Consider the following 26657-nt stretch of genomic DNA (forward strand, 5'->3'; position numbering starts at 1 on the left):
CGATAAACACCACCTTTACGAAGACACATGTGTCGGGTGGGGAGGATTGCGTGCTACAGTGAAATTTAGAGCTGTGTCGGTGGTAGTTCACTACCAGAAGGGCCACCCCTTCCGAATTGGTCTAAATGGAGTAGCCAGACGAAGAGTGTTCTGGGAGAAGGCAGCAGTTCTCCAGTAGCCAAGTTGGCGGAAATCATAGTGATTGGTACGGCAACTTGGACATTAGTCCCAGGCGTGGTCAGAGTGACTTTAACGGCTGGGATACTGCGGAGTGGAAGGCAACGGGAAACCACCACTCTATTTTCCCTAGTTTGCTGGCAGCAAAAAGAGAACATATGAACAATGGTCTTTCGCAGGTCAAAATGTAGTTCCGGAGGTAAAATGTCCCCCCATTCAGATCTTCGGGAGGGGGATGGCTTGGGAAGGACTATTGGACGAGAAAGTAATAATGGGGGGAAGACAGACAGAGAAAGAAAGACAAGGAAGAGCAAAAGGTTTAGGATAGGGACATGGAACGTACGTACTATGTTACAGGGAGGAAAATTAGAAAATCTTAAAGAAGAAATGAAACAAAATAATTTAGATTTGGTAGACGTTTGTGAGGTTAGATGGGAAGGTAATGGGGTATTGAACAGCGAAGGATATAGAATGTTTTACTCAGGTAATGAAAAGGGCGGTCATAATGGCGTAGGAATAATTCTTGGAAAGCTCTTAAAGGAGAAGGTAGTGAAAGTAGAATTTATTGATGATAGAGTTAAGATGTTAAGACTTAAAGGGAAAACGAAGGATCTAGTGATGATACAGACATATGCACCGACGACTTCGCATGCAACTGAAGAAGTAGAGGAAAATTATGAGAAAATAGAAGAAATTATAGATAGGGAGAAGAAGGGTGCATACATAATTCTAATGGGAGATTTCAATGCAATTGTGGGAGAAAAACAGGAAGGTAGTATCGTAGGCAAATATGGTTTAGGCGAAAGAAATGAAAGGGGAGAGGGACTGGTGAATTTCTGTAGACAGAATTCACTAGTAATTGGGAACACTTGGTTCAATCAGCACAAGAGAAGAAGATATACATGGAAATCACCAATAGACGGCGGAAGATATCAGATAGACTATGTTATGATTCAGGACAGGTATCGGAATAGCTTAAAGAACGCGAAGACCCTTCCTGGGGCTGATATTTTCTCTGATCATAATCTTGTGCTGGCCGAAGTAGATATTCAACTGAAAAATGTAGGCAGAAGAAAAGTAGGCAACAAAGTGTTGAATACTGGAAAGTTGAAAAAGAGGAAATAAGAAATCTTTTCGTTGAAAAATTCGAAGAAAAATATTTAAACGAGAAAAGAATAGGAGCAGGTAGTAACGCATGGTGGGAACACATTAAACTAAGCTTACAGCAGGTAGCAGAAGAAGCAGTAGGTTACCGCGAACACAAACTGCTAAGAAACCATGGGTTACAGAGCAGATGTTGCAGAAAATGAGGGAGAGGAAGATGTGGAAACAGGTTGATACAGAAGAGGGCAGAAAGATGTACAGGAAGTTAAATAATGAATTACGAAGAGAAACAGACAGAGCTAGGGAAGAGTTTTACAAAAGAAAATGCGAGGATATAGAAAAATTAGAAAGAGTTGGGAAATATGAGGAAATGTACAAGGAGGTGAAATCTATGGAATTTCGGAGGGAACAAGGCAGTATTATGATGGCAGTCAGCGAGAGAAATGAGGTCATATGAAGGTGGAAAGAATACGTTGAAGACTTATATCAGAGTGGGGATAGACCGAGTAGCCTAAATGTTGAAGTAGAAAATGAAGTAGGCGAGGATGATAAAGGATTTAGTATTCTTAGGGATGAGTTTGAAAAGGCTATATCTGAGATTAGGAATGGAAAGGCAACCGGAATAGATAACATACCAATCGAATTCATTAAAAATATAGGAGACAAGGGAAAGAAAGAATTGTTCCAACTATGCAATGAAATATATGAAACAGGAGAATGGCCAAAAGACTTTCTGAAAACGATCATGATACCGATGGCTAAAAAATCCAACCCAAAGAGATGTGAGGATTATAGAACTATTAGTCTCATATCTCATGCAGCTAAAATTCTGCTCCGAATACTGAACAGAAGGTTATACGAAAGAACAAATAAAGAAGTTGAGGAGGAGCAGTTGAAGAGATGCAATTGGATTATTAAGGGCGATCGGTGAAAGATTTATAGAAAAAGGGAAAGAGGTGTATGTTATATTTATTGATCTAGAAAAGGCTTTTGACCGCGTCAATTGGGAATTGTTGTTGGGAGTTCTAACGAAGATAGGGGTGGAATGGAAAGATAGAAGACTGATAAGAAACTTATAAATGAACCAGCAAGTAAGTGTTAGGATAGGGGAAGAACTGACGGAAGAGAGTGCAATTGGAAGGGGAGTTCGACAAGGATGCTGCCTCTCGCCAACACTATTTAATGTCTATCTAGAAGAGATAGTGAAAAAGAGTTTACATGAAGATGATGGCATTTCGGTAGGAGGTAGAATGATTAGATGCATAAGATTTGCAGACGACATCGCGCTTGTTGCAGAATCTGAAAAGGAAATCAATAAAATGTTAGAAAAAATGAGAAAGGGCTTTGAAGAATATGGGATGAAAATAAATGTAGAAAAACAAAAGCCATGGTGATTGGAACGAAGGGGTATGTGTCAAATATAAAAGTGGGAGGGAAGAAAATAGAACAAGTGAATAGTTTTCGATATCTGTGTAGTATTCTTAGTAATAACATGAAGTGCGAACGTGAAATAAAAGCAAGGATAGGAATGGCGAAAAAAGCCTTTAGGAGGAAGAAAAGTCTGTTTAGTGGGACCTTGAATAAAGAGTTGAGAAAAAGAGTCACAAAATGCTTCGTGTGGAGTGTTGTACTGTATGAGGCGGAAACGTGGACATTACGTAAAAGTGATGAAAATCGACTGGAAGCCTTCGAAATGTGGGTGTGGAGAAGAATGGAAAGAATTAGTTGGGTCGAGCGGAAAACGAATGAGAGAGTGTTAGAAATGGTGGGTGAGAAAAGAACACTTTTAGATATTATTAGGAAGAGGAAGAGAAACTGGTTGGGACATTGCCTAAGAAGAGATTGTATCATGAGGGACGTCCTAGAGGGTATGGTGGCGGGAAAGAGAGGGAGCGGCGAAGGAGACTACAATTAATGGATGATATAAAAACTGAGAGATCATACGTGAAGACGAAGAGGTTAGGGGAGGACCGTGGAGCATGGAAGCTTCTCAGCTGCGGCAAGTGACCTGCCAATAAAGGGAGAATACCTATGATGATGATGACAAGACTAGTTGTATTGAGAATTAAGTCCAAGGACTATCGTTTCATTTATTTATTTTTTTAAAAGTAGAAATTGTTTCAGGAAAAAATAAAAACTAATAACTTTAAACGTGACAGAATAATAAAAATTACGGGGAAAACATAAGATCTGGCAACTCTTTCTGAACTTGACCAAACTTGGCATGAGAATACACTTTCACTTCTTTAGTATTCATATCAAATATTGAGGGGGCACGGTAGCTCAGTGGTAGAGCGCTTACCTCTGGTGTGTGGGATCCCAGGTTCGATCCCCAACCACATAAGTTTGTGGTGGACAACATCGTGTCCGTGGGTTCTCTCGAGATACTTCCACTTTCTCATTCTACAAATTCCTCTATAATCATTCACTTGCTTTATCATCATCTACCTTGGCTTAATGGGCATAATGATGGGGCGTTAAGCTCAAAGATTTCATTTCATTTCATACCATATGAAATATTTTCGTGTGCAGGGATTTGCTTCCCGATTAATTGGGACGTCAAAGTTACTATTTGGAATTGGTAAAAATTTTCGAAAAGAAATAAAAACATTAATTTGCAATTTAGATCATAACATAAGTATTTGACGAAGGGTGGTATCTCAAAATCTCACTTTTTCAGACATAAGGTAAGAAATAATAATTCCGTAGACAGGAAAGCGGTCGAATATGTAATAACTTATTCCAGATAATAATTATGTGGAATATACGATCAATTATTGCATATTTAACCTTTTTCTTCTCTACGGAATTATGTTTCTTTCTTTATGTCTGAAAAAGTGAGATTTTGAGACACGACTCTTTGTCAAATAGTTGACAAATGGAACAAACCTGTAGAACGTTAATTTCAGTGATAAGAAACCCTGCTCAAGCCAAGTGAACTTTGTGGTGGACAAACACCGTGTGCGTTGGTTTCCTCGGGGTTCTCCCGTTTAATCCCACTTTCTTTATTCCACCATTTCATTATTTCTCATCATCACCTTCTCCTTTATACGGTATAAGCGTGCGACGTAAAACTCAAAGATTTCATTTTTTTAGTGATAAGAAAGTAAATAATGAGATGGTACCTGAAACCATTCTCATTTGTGCTTCATCACAACAATATCAAATGACAGACGCTATCAGATAAATTAATTAATTTTGACCTTATTTACTCCAATAATAGAAAGATTTACTAAAAAATCTACGAGAGACGTCCACCCATGCCTGAATCGTAAAACTCATTTGCACTAGGAACAAAGACATGTTTAAAATTACTGAGAAAACATAAGGCTTACCACAATGGATTAAATCCGAAGTCTTTTTTTTTTTTTTTTTTTTTTTTAATGGACCCATTTAGAAGCCCGTTTAACTCTAAAATGTATTTTGATGCCAATTCGCATCATATTGAACCAATAACAATAACAATAATAATGATACCCCTTACCGCATGCCGTGTCATATATGGCAATACCCTTTTTTCACTTTAGCTTTTTTGTGATATATCAAAGGCATCAAATGACTGTTTTTCTGCTGTGTGAGATATTGACGTGTATGAATAAGAGATTTTGGTGTCATCTGGTATGTTCTTTGTAAGTTGTAAGTGTGTCATATATGGCACTTACTTATTTCTCGTCGGAATTAAGTGAAAAATCTAAAATTCAAGTTTTAATTCATTTTTCAAGTTTCCATATGAGGATTTTCAATTACTGATTATTTTTTTTCGCTAAAAAAAAATCATGCAAAAAGGTGTTAAAATGTGTATATTAGCGAAGAGAGCACGCCGATGCCATGTGGCACCAATGGAGCTAAGCTATCTACCACACAGTTTTTGCCTAGTGGAACAATTCGGACAGAAAGTGTCAGAGAGCGTCAAAAAGCATATACAAAACACAAAACTTGCACGTTTGTTACTTGTAATTTTTTCACAAAATCTTTTTTTTTTGTTCTCTTAACAATATAAAAAAAATATTGTTTTACAATCTTCCATACCACGTGGTTTCTGCTGATATTGACACTAAACTCTGTTTTCACTAGTGTAATACAAAAGTGACATCTGTCGTGTAACTTGATACCTCAGAAGTAAAAACATTAAAAAAATATTTAATTGAATATTATTTACATTTATTTACGTAATGCATAAAGAAAGAAAGAAGAAATATAATTTCAACACAACCAAAACTAATTCGTGTAATAAAGGGTTAAAGATTCAATACCTTCTCCAATATTTTCCTTCTTGAAAGATATATATAGAAGAATAATTTACAAAATTGGCACGATTAATACGAGCCTCTACAATTTGACTCAAGATGTATTTACATATCTGTCCGTTTCAGAATATCTTTTCATAGGAAACAGCAACTATTAAAGGAACTTGGCGCAATATATTTTTTTTGGGGGGGGGATGGGGTTATGAGCTTATTGCTTGATTGACGAATAGAAATGCTTATTTTTTTTCTTGTTCTTCAGAAATAAACCAATAGAATAACAATAGTGCGTGTGTGTGTTCACAGTATCTTCATTGGAACCCATTATTAGCTATTTGTATTTGTGTCTATTTTTTCCTCTAAAAAATAAGTGAAGGAAAAAGTTTTTAAAAAGTGAAAAAAAAAATGAACAAAGAAATGTGGTCGACACTTCCTTTAATATAGCTAAATTAACTTCTGTATAAGGAATTGGAGACTCAACAAACTAGGGGAAATTTGATAAGAAAAGGAAAAAAATGTGTCATTCGAGGGAAATTTTCTTTAGGAAACACTGAGTCCAAATCTCGGCATGATTTATTGCACTCAGAGAATGGTGAATCAGCCATATATTATTGGAATGTGGAATTGCAAATGGATACAGTCCGAAAACACTGGAAGAAAATGCGCAGGATGCGCAACAGAGGCGAAAATGCATGGGCATGAGAAAATTCGGAAAGAGATGGTTTTCGAGGGTTAAGCGTAAGATACAGGACATCAACAGTGTGTGTGATCGCCCCGCAATCGGGAAAACTATGTGTAAATAATCTCGTTTTATTTATGTACAATCTTCAATCTACCTTCAATATTCTTCGCACTTTTAGCAATATTTATTTTCATGGCTGTATTTGACAAAATTACGTTTGTGTGTTTAATCTGATGAAAACTTAGCTGATTTTTCTCCTTGCTTGGTGTGTAATTGTCAGGGTGGGATTTACATATTCCTAAACTCTAGATCAAAGCACAATTCTGTGCCCCTAGACTCTTAAAAACATTATATATAATTCTTGTTAACTTATCTAATGTCTTGCTGGATAAAAAGTCTCTAATCTTCCCTGTGCATGTGGATGTAGAAGCACTCGAAGCCATCTTATGTTTGCTTGTGTGTGTGTATGTGTGTTATAATTACAGAATTACCAGCCTATGTCAAAAGTTTTGGTTTTTAACTTTTCGAATAAGCTGATATTGGTAGCAGAAATGGGAAAGGATTAAAATACGGGACATTTGCCTGTCCTGACTACATTTACGGGAACGTGGGACACTTGGGCCCAAAATCGAGACTGTCCCGTTTTATACAGGACATATGGCAGGCTTGAATATCACCTACGAGGGAAATAAAGGGAATGGAGTGGTTCACTAAAATGTTCATGCGAGGTGTTCGATGCGAGTTGAGACGAATTCTTCTATGAAAGGCGCAGAAGGGGAAATGCAAAGCACGCTAACATGAGTAACACGTTGGAACATATGCTTGTGTTAACCCATTATCAGCCATTGTCCCTTTTTTGGGACGGGGTTTTAGATTATTTTTGAAAGTGTTTGAAAAGATATTCTTTCAATATTTCACTTCCTTTCATTTGTTTAGAGTCTGTTCTGCATGATACAAAAGCTACTTGCAAACTTTTAATAATACGATGGCCAAGACATGGCACGACGTAATGTCGAATTTGCATTTTTCAACTGTGCAAACTTTTTTCCGTTTTAGCGTAATATTAGTACCGCATATTCAATAAAATAAAGTTTGTCCTGTGACAACATGAATCTCAAAGTAATATGATCGTCTGTTATGCAATATAAATGCATTTAGTTAAATTTCTCATATATTTATTTCAAGCGTCCCCAAATTGGGACATTGGCTGGTTACGTTAGTATTATTTCCTATGTAAGTTATAATTCAGTTTTATGTCGAATAGTAGTAGTTCTGAAGATATAATTAGGTGTTGTGGTAAGTAACAAAGGTTGCATTTCGTAGAACACTATGACATTGTATAAGCCTGCCCTCACAGTGGTTAAATAGTGAATTTATTAGAAAAGTGAGCTCCTCCGTGGCTAAGCGGTTAGCGTACGCGCCTTTGGCGTGGGAGGCTCGGGTTCGATTCCCGGCGGGAGCTCATGTGGTTCGGATTCCACGTTAATCAGTAGGTGCACGTCTCATATAGCCTTGCTGCTGAACGGGACGTTAAACTCAAAATCAACTCAACTCAATTTATTAGAAAAGTACGATAGTTATGAGATCAACCCCGAAGATGTGGAATTTGCAATTATACCTCCAGATGAACTTACCGACGAGGAAGAGATACCAGAGAACTCTTTACTGGAAAGTGCTGTTAGTGAAGTAGCTGGTACCTTGGAATTGATCGACAACTCCGGTAGAATTGAGCTCGAAACGAGCACATCAATTCCAAAGAGAAGGAAAACATCAGAGGTAAGTGTTGATGTTGCGTCGTCTACATCAGATGTATCTGAAGCGGAAAATAAAACAGGCAGGAGGAGTTTTCGTGCCTCGAAGTGGTGTAAGTGTGATCCAAAATATAGTGAATCAACGCAAACTCAAGAAATAAATTTAGATAATGTAGTGTCGTCAGTTCGACAGTTCGGCCTTATTCTCAGAAGCAAAAAAAGGGGAAATATACAATGCCAGTGCCACATCTTGTCGAAGAGAACAATGCTCACATGGGAGGTGTAGACCTTCTAGATAAACAGGTAGCATTATACAGTAAGAAGCAGATCAAAGAAGTGGTGGTGGCCTTTGTTTACACAAGTGTTAGATGTCGCAGTTGTCAATACTTGGAGGATCTATTAGATTGTCAATGCAAACGAGAACATGTCCCTGCTCGATGTTCGGAGGCGGATTGTTCTATTCTATCTTTCTAAGGAAAACCGTTTTGCGACAAGAAGAGGGCCTCAGGCAAGCAGATTTAGGTGGCAGAGTTAGTATTGACGTGCGTAGAGATTCAGGAAATCATCTCATAATAGTAACCGAAACGCAGAAAAGACGTGCATTTTGCAAGAAGAAGACAATAAAGATTTGTAAAATAATGTAACGTAGGACGGCATGACAAATGCTTTGACTCATTTCACACATAAATTGTAGTGAAACATTGTTGCTCATGTGAATTAGTGAAGTGTTGCAAGAAGAAGACAATAAAGATTTGTAAAATAATGTAACGTAGGACTGCATGACAAATGCTTTGACTCATTTCACACATAAATTGTAGTGAAACATTGTTGCTCATGTGAATTAGTGAAGTGAGTAGGTTTTATAATTTATGAAATTGGTTTTCGTACAATCCCATATAATTTGCAAAATATAGAGGTGATCTAACAAATGCATAAAGATAAGTGCAATATAAGCGTACAAACTGCTGTAGGATAGCAATAAAGTAATTTACAAGTATATAAAAAAAATTCAAATGTGCAAATGGAACAATTTGATAAATTTGGAACAATTTGATAAATTTCCCAATTTCAAAAAAGACGTTTGTAAAATGCAAATATAAAATGCTTACATATTCTGCCATTGTCCCAAAAATGGAACGGGTTGTATTTCCTGAAGTATATCGGCTAACTCTATTCTAACACTAATTTTGCGTCTTTATATTTCAAACAGTTATGAATAAACACATTTTAAACAATTAACGATACAAGAGTTTTGGCGGGTAATGGGTTAATAGAAAGTTGCATACATCTAAGCCTATAGAAACAAAATTTGTAAATTTGTTGGTTAGTAAAATTACTGAAATTAATGTGAAGTAAGATGTGAAAGATTACATCAATTACAGCTTAATTTAAAACCATCAATATTGTAAGTATTAACAAATAAAATGTCTAGTCCGGGTGGGTCATTTCCAAGGGCCAAAAGCAAATAAAATAAGATAATAAATATACAATACATGCTTAATCAAAATAGTCATGCTTAGTCAAAATATTCACCATGCATTTTTGTTATCGCTCAGACAAAATTGGATTCCATGCGAAATAAGTCTGGAGTTTGTAATACATAGAAATCTTCAACTGCCACCGAATCATCAGGAAGGTCTTTCACTCTAAGAAGTGATCGAGATGTCGGAAGAAGTGGTAATCAGTGGGAAAAATATCAGGGAAATACGGAGGATGAGAAAGAGCATAATACTGCAACTCAGAGTCGCCACTGTCCTTTGAGCGATATTTGGGCAAACGTTGTCGTGCAACATGAAGACATAATGTCTGTTGACTATTGTTAGATACTTGTTGATATTTGATGGAGTTCAACATAATAACGATCTCCATTGATGGTTTCACATTCCCTAAAAAGACATGGTGGTTCACTACAACCATAGACCATCTTAGTGGTGGATCTAGAAGGTGAAAACTAGGGGAGGCTATGTCTCTCCACCCCGGACTAGATTCGGCGCTGACCTTCTTACGAGCAACAACACCTTTGTAGATTTTTGAAACCTTATTTGACGTTGGTCACGATTCAGTCAATGTTTACGATTGTCATAGCAAATGTAGTTTACATAAGAAGTTATTAAGATACAGGAAACCTTCCCTACACTTAGAAACGCACACTTCCGGACGACGGTTCTCATTAACCAGTGTCAACACATTTGGCGCCAAGGTGATGGTTAATGAGATGGTTAGTGGGACAATGAAGGAATCATTGTCACTGATCACTTACCACAGAGGCAAACTAATACTAATTTCTATTATTCCCATGCTACTGACTGAGTTACGGGAAGAACTGAAGAAGAAACATAGTGGATTGGTCACAAACATGATACTATTGTTGGCAAACAATACACCAGCTCATTCCGCCCTTACATCCATGATGAGGGCAGTAGAATTAGGATATGAAATATTGCAAGCACAAAATTACGTCTTTCTCTTCCCAGAAATGAAGCGTCCTCTTAGAGGACGCCATTTTGACTGTAGGCATGACGTTATTTCTGAGATTGTACTGTAGGCTCAAAGCCAAACTGCAGACTTTTACAAAACAGGCATACGGAAAGGGAAGAACCGCTAGCAAAAATCTGTGGCGACTACGTAGGGAAGGACTACTACGATCATGGTGTCAGATTCTCCAGAGGGTATTACTTCTAGGTGATCGCATTTTTTATTATATCATGATAAAACTTTTACTTACATGCACCCGGCAACACTGCTATTCATTGAATGAAAACGGGGCCACTTCCAGAATCTGGCGTAGAACTGACAATTCAGTTCGTGATGAACAGCAATGTTGCCGGGTGCATGTAAGTAAAGTTTTATCATGATAATTTCAAAGTTTCTTTTTCATTGTTTTCAGGAATTGCATAATGTAGACAGACCCTTAACACACCTTTTGATGCACTGAAACATCAGCACTGTTGCCAATTCAGAATGTTAATTTATGAAAACCACGTTTTCCCTAGTAACCCCTTACAGAGGCCTTATCCGATTAGTTATAGGTGAAAATGAAAAATTCTTTTTTCCATTCCATAGTTTCCAAGCTACTCCAACTCTACAAACTGAAAATTAACGACAGGACATCTATACGTATGAGTTATGAGTCAATTTACGTGACTTGTAAAAAAAAAAAAAATGATTTACACCTTCGGTTACATCTGGCAACACTGTATGGTTCCTAGAGTGCTTCAATCGTTGCTTCCTAGTTTAAAAATATATGCATGAACAAGGTTTCGTTTTTAATAACCATTAATTGTGTACCGTTTCCGGTTCAAAAGTTCTACTATCTCAAACTCCGGGTTGCATTGTATATTGGACACCCCATATATATACTCAATTCGTACGCAATAGCTATCTACTAATACGCTGAGCAGAGACGTTAGTACATCTAGCAACACTAATGTATTTCTATATATTATTTATACTTATCAGTTATTGAATTATGAAGGTTAATAACACTATATTAAAAGAAAATAACTTACCTTTCTGTGGTAATTATATCGTCGCGTTGTTATAGTGAAACTTTGAAGCAGCTGTCTAACAGCCTGACAAATACGTTAAAAGTAACCAAAATGGTCCTTCACTAGAATTAACAATAATAAAAGTTTAAAAAAAAAAAAAAAAAAACTTTGACATATTGACTTTCCTCTCAGCAAAGTCCTGCGCGGTTCAAGGTCAAATGTCTATGCAAGGGATTTTTATCTTATATAAATATACATTTCCATTCCTTTGTGAGAAATAAACGTTGCATTTAGTAGTATTATCAAGGATTTAGCTAACGTATGATATGTGTATGGCCTGTTTCTGTGTATTGATTACTACATTTGCTGCCACCAGTCCCGTATCAACCAAACAAAGTATTTAACGGATGAAGGCACGACGAAGTCAGCGAAAGATGCCCAATCCAATTACATGCCATTTATATATGGTGAATTGGAGAAACATGGACAGTTGGGCAATATGGACAAAATTAAATGTTTTTTTTTTATTTTGGGGGAGGGCACGCTGGCGTAGTGGTAGAGCGCTTACCTCTGGAGCGTGGGCCCCTGGTTTGATCCCCAGTCAAGTAAGTTTGTTGTAAAAAAACATCGTGTTTGTGTATTTTCTCGGGTACTTCCGTTTCATCCCACATTCGCATTCCACCGCAATTACTGAATTATCATTCACTTACCTTAGTCATCCGTCTTCCTTAGCCTAAAGAGCATAATTGTGGGACCTTAAACTGAAAGATTTCAAAGTTTCTTTTTTATTTGCACTTACGACAGGGGCGGATCCAGGACGGACTTCTGGGAGGGGGCTGGGTTGTAATACTGCTACTTAAAGCTACTTGTAAGAGCTCCAAACTCTGAGATGGGTTTTATTTATATATAAAATTTTAAAACTTTCCTCTTCTGGGGGGCGATCGACCTGCCCTCTCAAACGCCCCCCCCCCGTGGATCCGCCACTGATGCAGTGACAAAATTGAATTCTGTGGTTGGAAATAATACTTGAGCTTAGTCTGTACGAGACGTGGACCTACAGCTTAACATGAGATCCGAACCACATGAGCTCTCACCGAAAATAGAACCCGGGTCTCCTGCGCCGATGTGTGTGATTCGCCCCAGAGAGGTAGCGAAAGAATTAAAAGGATTTCAGTTCCAAATAAAAAACATTACATAACAGAATTACATATAATTAAAATAACAATAGTATAATAAACATTGCTTTTATTACAAAACGTAACAAAGCAATTGAATATTATACAACAACTATTCTTCTTTCTGCTTTTTCAGTTTGAAAACATTCCTGGCAATGATGTACGCACACACACAAGCAGATGAAATTCCACATAAAGCCACAAAGGCGACATCTAGTAGGTAAACTTGGAACCAATACAAGTCCATAGCTGCAGTTCTTAGATGGCGAGCTCCCTTGTGCTTAATTACATACTCTGTCCAATACGTCGCTAGTTGAATAGGGTTCATGGGTTTGTCCTTCAGAATTTGTTGTCGCCGCTTCATGTTTTCCTTGTAGCTAAGTGGAAGAAAAAAAAATAAACAATAATTTTGTGTAGGTAATAACCTACCATGAAGTCACCCTTTCCCCAAAGATTTTGTGTAACTGACTTGTGATATACAGGGCGTTTCAAAACACCGACAACGTTTGGGAGGTGATTGATGACACCAAGATAAGACAAAAACTATAGACCAACCTGGGTGCACAAATGCTTCCTTTCGGAGTTATAGGCTGCCGAAAACGTAAAAATGAACTTGAAAGATCCATAACTCCAAAACTACGGGACCTACCGTAGTCGGATCAAGACTTCACTTAGGAATTAATATGTGCAATATCCAAAAATACATGTTTCAGAATCCTCAATTGCTCATAAAACATTTTTTATAGAGGGAATTTGGCTACGGGCATATAATTTAAAGTACTCAACAACTACCTCTATAAAAATTGTTGCGAGAGTACGCAGGATTCTAAAACTTTGATATTTGGAAAAGGCACATGCTAGTTTCTAAGTGACCCGACTACGGTAGGTCCCATAGTTTTAGAGCTATAGACCTTTAAAGTTCATTTTTTCATGTTTTCGGCAGCCTATAATTACGAAAGAAAGCATTTGTACACCCAGATTAGTCTATACTTTCTGTGTTATCTTGGTCAGAAATAATCTCCCAAAAACGTTGTCGGTGTTGTTTTGAAACACCTTGTATATACAACCGAGCATCAATGAGTGTGTGAATGCGCAACTGTGCTTGCGTGTCGGTCCCCCCCATTGGAAAAATTCTGCGGATACTCCTGTTTATACAGGAGAGTGTATATGCAGGAGTATCTGCAGAATTTTTCCAATGGGGGGGGGGGGACCGACACGCAAGCACAGTTACGAATACACACACTCCTTGATACGCGGTTGTACTAATCATACAAAATAACAATTATTTGCGCACATATCCTTATTAACTACAGTAAAAAAAACTATAGTGCTGTTGAAATATGAGATTTTATTAGTTCTAAATGATTTAACTTGTTGTGTTTAACGAACACAACAAAGAAATCTCATAAATTAAACTTAAAAGAGTTTAAATAGATGACTAAATGGCTTTTAGTGTTACCCATGAAACGAGATGGGATAGAATTTTCGTTACAAGATACGAGAAGAGACAGAGATTTTTCGATAGAAAGAAATATACTTTTTTGAGACGAGAAATAACTTTGACCACACATTTCCGAGACGAGACAGCTCCAAACCTTATCTCGTGAGCAACAGTAATAAGCTATGTATCAGTATCCCGTTTAAAATCAGTAGCATTCCCTAGCTTCTATACAACCTGCACGCCAGCAAAGAATTGTTAGTTGCCTATAACCCAAGGATAAATAGCTTTTCTTGTCATTATCTCGGCCGAGTTCGTTAATGGAGTGAATCTGTTAATATCTCCATGGGTAACGGTGGCTATTCATATCTCGTTTAAAATCCATACCATTCCCTAGCTTGTATGCAACCTGCACAGTAGCAAAGGAATATTGGTAGAATATAATACAAGGATAAATAGATTTTCTTAGTGGAAAGTGCCCTTCCGAACATCTCATATATGGAATCGCGAGATCCCTTTTACTGTCTGAAGCAGGGTTTATTCATTGTTGTATTACATAGAAACAGATTTGATAAGATAATAGTATATTTCACTCTCCCTTCCTGAAAAAGAGACCACGTAAGGAACATTATCGCTATTATACACCGTACATCCCTTTAGAAAAATACAATAGCCTTCCTTGTTGATCTAGTGATTAACGCGTGAGCCTGTAGTGCATGAGATCCCGAGTTCAATTCCCGGTGGGATAGTATGTAATGCACTATACTTTAGATCTCACTTTAAACTAAGGTTCTTTATAACCTCACAAAGGAAGTAAATACAAATAAATCTATCAGAAGAGAAGTGTACATTTCATTTAAAACATTTAATTCGAAGTGTCGCATTATTGAATGGTCGTAGGAGAAAAGTATTAGGTCTCCAATCATATTACCGTTCTATTACTTATTTATATAAATGACATTTTCTTTTGGGTTGCAGGTAAGATCAAACCATGTTATGAATACCGATAAGTACAGTTTCCAACATTAATATTCGTTGCAAATGTCACTCATCTCGAGTTTAAAAAAAAAAAAAAAAAAACATTTTCCTCGTTTTGTGTATTTCACTATAATATACGGTGTGACCTCGATAACTCAAAGCTGAAGGGAATAGACAAAAATTTCAGTTATCGAGTTTTTCAGTAATCAAGGTGACCACAACAAAAATTCGAGATACCGAGGTTCCACACTGACACACATTCGTAGTCATACGTCTTGCAAATAAAATCAGAAAAATAAACACACTGCTGAACAAGACTGCACTTTTTAATATAAAAACACATTTACACGTGACGTTTCGATCTTCGTGCCAAGATCCTCATCAGACATACATTCCATGAGTGTACGTCTGATGAGGATCTTGGTTAGAAGATCGAAACGTCACGTGTAAATGTGTTTTTATATTTAATAAGTGCTGTTTTGTTCAGCAGTATGTTTATTTTTCCGAGGTTCCACGTTCCTGATTAAAAGTGACTAACATTATATAACGCCTATAACTCAAAGAGTTATTCCTTCAATCTTTAGAAGTCGGAGTTTTGAAAGTTTCTTAAATTAAATGAGATGACTGGAAAAAATAAAATACTGTCCATGTATTGTTTTGGAGAGGAGGGGGTTTCATGTCTAGACATGAGTACAACATAATTACAGTATACATTAGCAATATTCACAACTACCTAAAAGCATAGAGTTATAGCTTCGAGTTATTGTGGTCACATCAAGAGAAATTCGACTTACAGAGGTAAACTTCGACTTGTAGGAGTTCGCAAGTACGAAATTTCGAGTTACTGAGGTTTTAAAATATGATAATGAAACCTTTAAAATTCGAGTTGTCGAGGTTTTAAACATTCGCACTATTGAATGCTGTTACAGATGTTATTTTAACATTGAATGTTATGGAGAGTTCAAGCGAATGTGAAATAATTGAGCTACCAAGGAATTCGAGTTATCGAGGTCCAACTGTACATATTTGAGACAGATGCTTTTAATTTTAACTAAACATTTTGACAGGGGTAGCGGCTCCCCTTATAAAATTATTACAGATGCTCTGCCTTGTGCAATATCCGTAAGTGTAATCATTGTGTAATAATAATTATAAGTTATAGAAAACTTCAGCAAATACCTTGGGTCATTCATAAGTTTGTGCAATGCTTCAACAATATCATCGGCGGTAAGTTCTGCGATTTCCAGTTGAATAGCAGATCCTTCCAGCAGAGACTTTTTGACATTCCAATCCTGGTCAGCAAACACAGGGACGCCAAGCATTGGAACTCCGTGATAAATGGCTTCTTGAGTCCCTAATAAACCTCCATGACTGATGAACGCTCGGATTTTAGGATGACCTTTCAACAGAAACAATAAAACTTAATAACAGTTGAATGAGCACAATTTAGATCCTACAAGTAAGAAAGTAGGAAAGTAAGTGAAAAGATCATCATGATAACATCTATTCAATATTTATGAATGAAAAGCACTTTTACTCTTGTGAAATATTTTACATAAGCTATATATATACAAACAAGGACTGCATAAAAAAGTAATCACAACATTGATTTAATTCGTATCTGGTTTTGAGCGCAGAAGAACCTTGAATGAAATCGCTTCTCATCTCTATTACCTTCTGCTACATTTGTGGAAGGCATTCTACACCGTCAGTCTTCGTCGATGTTCCGCAGAGACTGCCATATGGCACAGATAATGACTGTTCTTGAATCGTAGCGCCTGCCGCGAAGTGCTTCCTTTATTCTGAAGGAAAGGTCCTTGAAAACATTTTTCCTTGTTCATGTCTCACATCAATCTTGATCCGCGCAAGTTGGTCGTCTTTTCGAAACATATTGTCATGGCGCTTCCACCTACCTTCTCTACTTTCAGACGCTCCTGCTTTTGACTGAATAACATACGGTAATTACCACTCACCACATTCCATGGCCTCACATTCTCTTATCAGCTACACTCATTACTACTCACTACACTTCATTGCCTCACATTCTCCTATCAGCTACACTCGTTACTACTCGCCACACTTCATCGCCTCACATTCCCTTATAAGCTACATTCGTTACTACTCGCCACACTTCATCGCCTCACATTCCATTATCAGCTACAGTCGGTATTATTCGCCACACTTCATCGTCTCACATTCCCATATCAGCTACACTCGTTACTACTCACCACACTTCATCACTTCACATTCCCTTATCAGCTACAGTCGTTACTACTAGCAACATTTCATCGCTTCACGTTCCATTATCAGCTTCAGTCGTTATTACTTGCCACACTTCATCGTCTCACATTTCCTTATCAGCTACAGTCGTTACTACTAGCAACACTTCATCGCTTTCACATTCCAATATCAGCTACAGCCTTTATTTCTCGCTACACTTCATCGCCTCACATTGCCTTATTAGGTACGAAACAGTAGTAATATTAAGATACAGTCCTCTGATGTGAGAAGCGTATTGCCAATACTTTGTATCAAACTTATGTATATAGTTTACTTTACTGAATCTTTGGAGTCAATGCTGTTTGATTATGGAACAGGGTTTACACAAATGGGAAGTTTTTTCTTTCTTTTGGGAGAAATCACAATTTAAAGTTAGTCGTTTCTTTTGAAAGGGAACATACCTACCTCGTTCATTCAAGTCTATTGTTAAATTAGTAATTGTGGAAATGTTCTATTTTGAAAATAAGCTTGTCATATTAAAATGCTACGCTTATATGTTTATGGCCAATTTCTTTCGACAATGAGATCTCGGAAACCACAAGTTCTTGAAAACTGCCTTTTTTTTCGTTGGTCGATTCCAAAGTTTGTGTAGATTTGTGAATTCAGTCCATAAGATTAACATTGTTGCTAGTATGTTACTAAAGTTGATATCTTTGTTTTAGACAACCTGCAGAAGAGTTACGTATAGCGGCTTGACGGGCATTGCAGGTATTTTGTTTTAATCTGAATGGCAAAATTTGACAATTTCAAAGGTTTGTAGTATCACGTTTCACGAAAAAATGTAACTGAAAAATGTGCATATATAAGAATTCACTCCCTTTGTGGATCCTCTCGTTCTTCACTTATCTTTAACCAACATATTAGCAAAGTAATTACAGTAATTAGCATGTAATTAACATGTGTTTCATGTGTACTTAAAGCGTGAACTAATGGGTAGGAATATCCCTAATCTTATATAGTTTAAAAATGATGGATATTTAAATATTTAAACTCTCTATGTCGAAACACTCCAGTGAAAAAAAGTGTCTTTTAAAAGAAATTACCTGTCTTTCCCTACTTCGATATTTTTTAAGCATTCACTTCCCTCTGTCTTGGCCCATTTCTTAGGTCTTACTATAGGACAGTCGCAACCTGCCTCTGCCTTTTTCTCTCTCACCTAAACTCTTTATATTTCATTTTTCTCTCTGTGTGTTCGTCTTCAGCAGATTCGAGGTGAGGTTCTGTTTTTATGGCATGGTGCCTAATTATTTAAACCATGCCTTATTTTTCTTTTTTCAATCTATTTATATTTATTACAATATTCATTACAATTCCCTACTTAGATTGTGATAATTTTATACCCTCACGTAAGATAGAATTTGAATCATCGTAATGCCTTTAAATTTCAATCCTTTCTTATCCGCAGTCGAACCTCAGACCCCGTGCAGTAGAAACGCTCGCCCGAGCTGCTGGGACAACGGGAAGGGCTGAAACGATTTGGAATTTCAGAAATGTTGTCATGGACTGGACTTGAAATAATTTTCCAACAAATGTCTTAGTGTTAACTGCACTTGTAAAAGTTCTTATAGGTTTGGATTGGATTGGATACCAATCAGTTTAGCGTCCCTTTCAGCAGCTAGGCTATATCAGTGGCGGATCCTGGGGGAGCGATCGGGGCGATCGTTCCCCCAGAAGAGGAAACTTTTTTAGTTTATATATATAACTCATCCCAGAGTTTGAAGCTCTTAAAAGTAGCTCTAAGTAGCAGTATTACAACCCACTGTCCCCCAGAAGTCCGTCCTGGATCCGCCCCTGGGCTATATTAAACATGAACCTACAGTTTCATGGGATAAGAACCATGCGAGTTTCCACGGGGAATCGACCCAGGGTCTATACTAATCATATAGCTATGAGGAAACTCCGTTCTTATAGCGACTTAAATAGTTTCGATGAATATATGTCAAAATTTATGAGCAAGGTCGATCCAGACTCAGAGGCGAATCTAGGCGGGGCGGGGGCCTAACCCCACAGTTTTTGAATGACAAAAATAATATAAGCTATTGTTTATATATTTTTCGAAGTTTATAGTAACCTCATGATATGTCTATCATAGTTTGTGTTCTAGCTTCCCCCCCCCATTTTTGAATTCTAGATCCGCCGCTGTTCAGACCCGTATACTGACCGAGTAATTTGTAATCAGCATAATTGGTAACACCAGTATTTCTGGTGTTCTTTACCCATATATTGTTCCTTATCACGTAACTTCACAGTTGTACTGTACTCAGTGTTCGAAGTGGAAAAAAAGCAGAGGCGTTATGTTTTATTACGATTTTAACTCGACATACTGGCTATCTAAATGTTGAAATACAGAAATGGTATGTTGCCTAAAAGATTGCGTTTCTATTTACATGATTACTGAAAACCATTGGAGAACTTCTGTTTAGTTTGGGGGGAATGTGTGGAGAGACTTTGCTCCCCCGCCAATTTTCTGAAAGAAATGAATAAAAAATATCCCCTTATGTTGTATTATAGAGAATTACACACGAAAATGCTCCAAAAACCGAATGAAAATATTAACAATTTCTTGTGGGAAAACTCCCGGATCCTCCACTTGAATGTGGGGTATTCCAAACACCCAGCATGGCTAACCCCCACAGCAGACAACTCCTAAATCCGTCAATGCTCGAAACATGACATTTACATGCATTAAGGCAAGAACACACACACATATACTAAATAAAGAAACAATTCAATATGACACATCAAAATATAAACTAGGTGAACATCTGTGAATACACCTCATTTTAAAAGAAAAGGTAGAAAAAATAACAAAAATGTCGGTGTTGTCAACTTAGAAATTATTTCTACATAAGAAATTAAATCTTTTTACATGCAAAGCTATTCGTCAATTACTGTGTATAAAAATGGATTGATTAAAGGTATTTAGAATCTACTTCCCAGTGACGGTATGTTTTAATCGTTGAAAAACCAGAGACGGTATGCCTTCATCACTGAAAAACCAGAGGCGGTATGGCATACCACCGCATACCGTCTCACTTCGAGCACTGACTGTACTTACAGTGCTGGGCCGTCTATGAAAAAAAAAAAAAAAAAAATCTGGATCCCCTAAGTAAATAGTGGATAACTTAAGTCTTTCATACTTAAATAGCATAGTGTTAATACCACAGTTTACATTTTACATTGCAGAAATATTCATGATTAAAAATTTCCGTTCAAAAAATTACAGTATCTAATGAGGGATACAGTATTACAGTATCTTTTATCTTTATGCTCGTACATTATTGCAAATCGGTAAGTTGAGATGTTTAATTAATGTTCTTCCTGAAAATCCTAAGACTAATATTCGGATTTGAGAGGAACGGGAATGGGAAATGGCGGAAACTTCATAAGGAGAAATTGCATAATTTATACGGTTTATCCAACATTGTTAGGGTCAGGAAGTCTAGGAGGCTCAGTGGGCAGGTCATGTAGCCAGGATTGAAGAAGGAACGCTTTCAAAGTCTTAACTGGAAGACCAATTGGAAAACGACTGTTAGGAAGACTTAGGAGCAGACAGGAGGACAATATTAAGATGGATCTTGCAGAAATAGGAATACAAAATAGAAAATGAATACAGTTCGCTAAGGACAAAAATCAATGGAGAGTTGAATCTCTGGGTTTCATAGGCCATAGAGTTAGTTAGTTTGTTGGTTATTGTTCTTACCTAGCAAATCCTGTTGAGGAAACCATGTAACCAATTTGACGTTAGAGGATAGGTCAGCCGGTGGAGTTGCTCTCCAATTCCAAATCACTCTTTGTGGAATTCTGGAGAAAGCTTTCACAAACTCTGTTAAGATGTCTGGTGGGAAATGAACTTCGGACAGAACTGATCCTAACGAAAATATAATGAAGCCTTCTTCACCAGAATTTTCTACGAATTCCAACAAATCCTGTGAATAAAAAGCATTTTTTAAAAAATGTGTTTTAATTCTTTTGAAAGTTTGTACACACTAATTTGGACTTCATGTTTGTTACTAGTGTTGAGTCACTACACCACAGAAAGTAACTTCATATTCTTTACATGTAACATAATGCATTGACAGTAATTTTCTATGCATCTCATTCTCATATTTCATTCATTAGTAAATTAATAAACATTGCAATATTATTAGAATTTAAGAGGCTTCATCCCGGCGAAATTAAAATACCGCTAATTTTACAGTAATTATATGATATCTTCAAATAGATAAAATATAATTGAAATGTGGAACAAGAGCGCCCTAGACAATATCATTTTGCGTGAGGTACCGTTAAAACAAGTCACCTAGTGGCTTTCCGTTTTCAGTCGTTTGGAAACGCGAAAATAAATGGCGATTTTCAAAAATGGCTCAAAATCGAAAGCAGATAAGTGAGTCGTGATAACGGTATCTCATGTAAAATGATATTGTCAAGGGCGCTCTTGTTCCACATTTCGATATTATATTATATCTATTTGAAGATATCACATGATTACTGTAAAATTCGCGGTATTTTAATTTCGACGGCATGAGGCCTCTTAATGAGGAAAAAAGTCGAACATGAGACTCATATATCTCATCAAGCAGAACAAAATGAGTTGAGTAGATTTTCAGTTTAACGCTCCTTTCAGTAGCAACGCTATACGGGACGTGGACCTATGATTAACATGGAATCTAAACCACATGAACTCCTGCCGGGAATCAAACCCAGGCCTCTCATTCCAAAGGTGCGTACGCCAACTGCTTAGCCACGACGGAGCTCCAGAGCAAAATGATGTAAATGATGTAAGTGACTATAAGCTCTCATATGTGTAACAGCAGCGTCAATTCACATTTTGCTTAGGGGTAGTGGAAGATTCTCCAACATAATGAATTTCAAGACTTTTTATTAGTATACAACTGATTAAAATATATGTTTCTCTAAAACTCATGGGTAGGGGTAATTGCCTGCATGTCCTTTCCAAATGACGCTATTCATGCATAGTTTTAGAGCCAACAACAAGAACAAAAAAACGATGTCATTGTTTAGATAAAAGTTTGTAAGAGGTCCCTCGTGCCTAAGCTGTTAGCATACGCGCCTTTGACGTGGGATAACCGGGTTTGGTTCCCAGCGGGATGTCATTTGGTTCGGATCCCACGTTAAGGTGTAGGTGCACGTCTCATACAGCCACACTGGTGAAAGGACGCTAAACTGAAAATCAATCAATCAATTTAAAGGTTTGTAGTATACGATAACCATGCGGCTATTAAGACAAAACTAATCCTCATTCATGATTTTTATTATGGTAGCAGTCAGACGACAGTAGAGATATGGTGAATTAGATATAGCGCAAAATTACGATAAGTACTTAAACTTAAATTTTTGGGTAGCTTTACGGCCAATCCATTTGAAATCAACCAATTTCAGATTAAAAGATTGGTGACAAAATTTATTTTTTAATTTTATTTATTTATTTATTTTATTTTTTGTGGACATAGTTGTACAGAAAGTTTAAATGAAACCTGAACAGTGGATTTTAACATCGTAGCTTCTCAAAGTTAATATTTCAAACTTAAATGGGCACCATTTTTCTCGTGGTTTCTCCCCTTCCTCGCATTGTGGGCCCTACAACCCCATTAGTTACATTACTGGCTACCAATGCCGCTCGCAAGCTCCGTGAATCGGTCAGGGCAAAAAGTTAAACTCTTGGGTACCACATGAGTTTATACCGGCCAAGAATCGCCGTCTAAAGGTGTGCAGTTCTCTGAGAGTAAGAAATAACCGGGACAGTTTCATGCATCAAATTGTCACTTCAGATGAAAAATGGATTTCCTATGACAATCGTAAACGGTTAAAACAGTGGTCGGATCGTGACCAACGTCCAGAGAGGTTTTCTAAACCACCTCACCATCTATAGAAGCTGTTATTACTGTGAAATTATCAATGCAGATCAATGAAGTGCACCTCAAACTTGTCTGCAATATTCAACACACATGTTGTCCACGTGATGGACGACAATGTTCATCCACATATCTCGCAAAATACAGTACAGACTCCCCTCGAAGTTGCAGTATGAATCCCTCCTCATCCACCGTATTAATTCGATATCTCTGTCACTGACTACTACTTCTTCTGGCATTTCCACCATCTTCTAGAAGGGAAGACCGACCATGACAATCAGGTGGTGTAATGTTCGGTTGTGGACTTCTTTGCATCTCACAAGTAAACCTTACGTTTGGGTGAATCGAGTTGCTGACTGAGACACATATGAGAAAGTAGCACTAAATGTGGTCAGTATTTCAGTGAAGTTGTAGGTGCGAAGCTCCAGGGGTTTAGGAGATACAGCTACCAGAACATCACATGGAAGTACAGAATAGTCTTCATACAGTTGGAGGTAAAAGCTCTGTAAGACCTCTTGTAACGACAAAAGATAATTAACAAATATATGGGTACATATTAGGACTAGGGGGAAGTCATATAGTAAGGGTATATCTGACGGCGGCCATCTTGAAATCCGCCATTTTGAATTAAGGTTAAGTTTTTAAAATAGGAATAGGGTCATGTGATACATGATTTAAGACTCAAATTTAATCAGAAGAACAATGGTGACGTTAATTTTGATTTACGCGCAATTGGTAAAAAGTTACAGAGAAATTAAATATTGTTGCTGCATATGTATTAGTCCTTTACCCCACCTTGTAAATTTTGTTTTAATGATAATAATTAAATAAAAAGCAGATGGATAAATATTAGGTCTATGGTAAGAGTTGCCTTGATGGCGGCCATGTTCAAATCCACCATTTTGAATCAGACAAAAGTTTTAAACAAAACGCATAACAGTGACACCTTATTAATAGCAAATTTTCCCATAAATCCAACGGTATAACCATTTTTGCTTTATCATTAACCAGCATTTGTTATCCCATAAACAAGTTGCTAATTTAAATAAAAATGACCAAAGTGGAACTGAGTCATAATTGAACTTGGGTGTTTGGTGTTTTCCAGAAAAGTCCTCAATTAGTACAATCAATATGTAGTTCAGAAAAGAGTGCATGACTTGCACAAATGCTCTGCTCACAGTGAGCACACCTGGCACAGGCAATCGAGTTACACTTGACACATTTGTCGTTAACAATTCCGCCAAAGCAGTAGTCGTAAGAAGCGATCCATTTAACCTTGTGCTGGTTAATGATAAAGCAAAAATTGTTAAAAATGGTTATGGTAAAATTTGCTATTAATAAGGTCTCACTGTTATGCGTTTTGTTTAAAACTTTTGTCTGATTCAAAATGGCGGATTTGAACATGGCCGCCATTAAGGCAACTCTTACCATAGACCTAATATTTATCCACCTGCTTTTTATTTAATTATCATCATTAAAACAAAATTTACAAGGTGGGGTAAAGAACTAATACATATGCTGCAACAATATTTAATTTCCCTGTAACTTTTTACCAATTGCACGTAAATCAAAATTAACGTCACCATTGTTCTTCTGATTAAATTTGAGTCTTAAATCATGTATCACATGACCCTATTCCTATTTTAAAAACTTAACCCTAATTCAAAATGGCGGATTTCAAGATGGCCGCCGTCAGATATACCCTTACTATATGACTTCCCCCTAGTCCTAATATGTACCCATATATTTGTTATGCACCTTTTGTCGTTACAAGAGGTCTTACAGAGCTTTTACCTCCAACTGTATGAAGACTATTCTGTACTTCCATGTGATGTTCTGGTAGCTGTATCTCCTAAACCCCTGGAGCTTCGCACCTAAAACTTCACTGAAATACTAATCACATTTAGTACTACTTTTTCATGTGTGTCTCAGTCAGCAACTCGATTCACCCAAACGTAAGGTTTACTTGTCAGATTACACACTTCTTTCGCCACGGAATCGAATCACTCGCTGGCTGACCAATTGCAAAAGTGTGTTGCAGACGGCGACTTATTTGATTAACCGGTATTTTACTTTTCTTTTCTTTCTTCTTTCTCTTTCTTTCTCTCTCTCTTTGCAACTGAAAATGAACAACTGCAGTTGGACATTTCATTCGCACCTACGTAAACGGCGTGACAAACATCTTGGCATTTGAAGGCGGTGCTCCAAGATCCCTTTAACCCCTTCAGTGCGTAATTTTCAGATGCGAACCGCTGTAAAAAGTGTAGTTTCTTTTTAGAACTTTGGAATTTGTTACCTTTTAATAACTTTTGAACCTCTCAAGCAATCACAATGAAATTTTCAGCATTATGATCTTAGTTGCTTCTAATTAGCTACTATAGCTTGTCATTGTCGTAATTATTGTTATCATCATCATCATCATATGGTTGGGTTACACAAAATTTGGGAATGCCTCAACAGATCAAGCCCAATTTTTCTGTGTGGTCTCTTGGGGTTCCTAGGTGAGCGCAAACTCGCTAAATATTGTCGGGAATAACATTACTCATACTATGGGCAAGTATATTCGCCATACGCAATACAAAATAGCCAAAGCAAAATGAAAGCGTATATATACGCCATCCGCACAGCAGGTGCGTTTTGAAGACACGAGTTAACTCGCCACCCACACTGAAGGGGTTAAAAGTTGCTAGCAAATGAGAGGCCAGCGGTATTGCCACGTTTATTTTGCACACATCCACGTCTATCACCTGCCACCTGATCGCGCTGTAGTTTGTCTGCTTAGCCATAGCCACACCCCTTAGCACTCGGCAACATTGCGTCAGAGCTTGCGTTTCATTCGTTTAGCTGAATTGCCAAGATGTTTGTCACATGCTTTTAGTAGTAAAATATACAATTAACGTATCAGATTTTATGGCAAGCGTATTTTAAAACCAGAAGTTTTGAGATGACATTTAAGTACACAGATTGCCAAATATCTGGATAGATATATGGAAATAAAAAGAATTAAATTATTAAAACAGAAAAAAAATGATGACGAAAGGTAACTGACAATGTTACTAAAGCTCATAAATAAATATTAATTGAAAATATACAATACAACAAAACATCGTGAAAATTTCTGGCTGATAAGAGTTCAACGTAAATGACATATTCTAAACGAATGGTTGCTGTGTGATTCAAAAGGACCAGGATTTCTGGAAATCTCAGTAGTTGGATGAAGAAAGTGACGAAGCGGCCTCAGTTGTATCCGAAAAGAGGTTTTACTGTCTGTGAGGTAATTCGTTCATTTTGATACTGTCTTGAAAAAGCGGATGAAATGACAGCCTGAATTGCGACCACATACTACAACATCCTACCAACCGTTTGCAGGACTTTGACAGCACGTAAACGAGAATATACGACAAAACATTTGACTTGGTTGGGCATGTTCTACTAATGTCTCTGATGGTAAGTACATACTACTA

General features: G+C 37.2%; 2 protein-coding genes across 2 annotated transcripts in view; both read right to left on the reverse strand.

Annotated features, from left to right (window-relative positions):
* Positions 1-11604, reverse strand: part of LOC145685736 (UDP-glycosyltransferase UGT5-like) — a 36905-nt gene extending 25301 nt beyond the window's left edge. Inside the window, exon 1 of the mRNA XM_081758230.1 lies at positions 11468-11604. The gene's annotated coding sequence lies outside the window, so the exon portion shown is untranslated. The remainder of the gene's footprint in view (positions 1-11467) is intronic.
* Positions 11605-12715: 1111 nt separating this feature from the next.
* The window catches only part of LOC145684590 (UDP-glycosyltransferase UGT5-like), a 28919-nt gene continuing 14977 nt past the window's right edge, over positions 12716-26657 (reverse strand). Inside the window, exons 3-5 of the mRNA XM_081756981.1 lie at positions 21021-21246; positions 16217-16436; positions 12716-12998 (exon numbers count right to left, since the gene is read on the reverse strand). Coding sequence (XP_081613107.1) covers positions 12734-12998; positions 16217-16436; positions 21021-21246 — 711 coding nt within the window. The 3' untranslated portion in view covers positions 12716-12733. The remainder of the gene's footprint in view (positions 12999-16216; positions 16437-21020; positions 21247-26657) is intronic.

The sequence above is a fragment of the Thermobia domestica genome, chromosome 5 (genome assembly GCF_964235325.1).
Source record: "Thermobia domestica chromosome 5, izTheDome1.hap1.1, whole genome shotgun sequence".
Taxonomy (NCBI): domain Eukaryota; kingdom Metazoa; phylum Arthropoda; class Insecta; order Zygentoma; family Lepismatidae; genus Thermobia; species Thermobia domestica.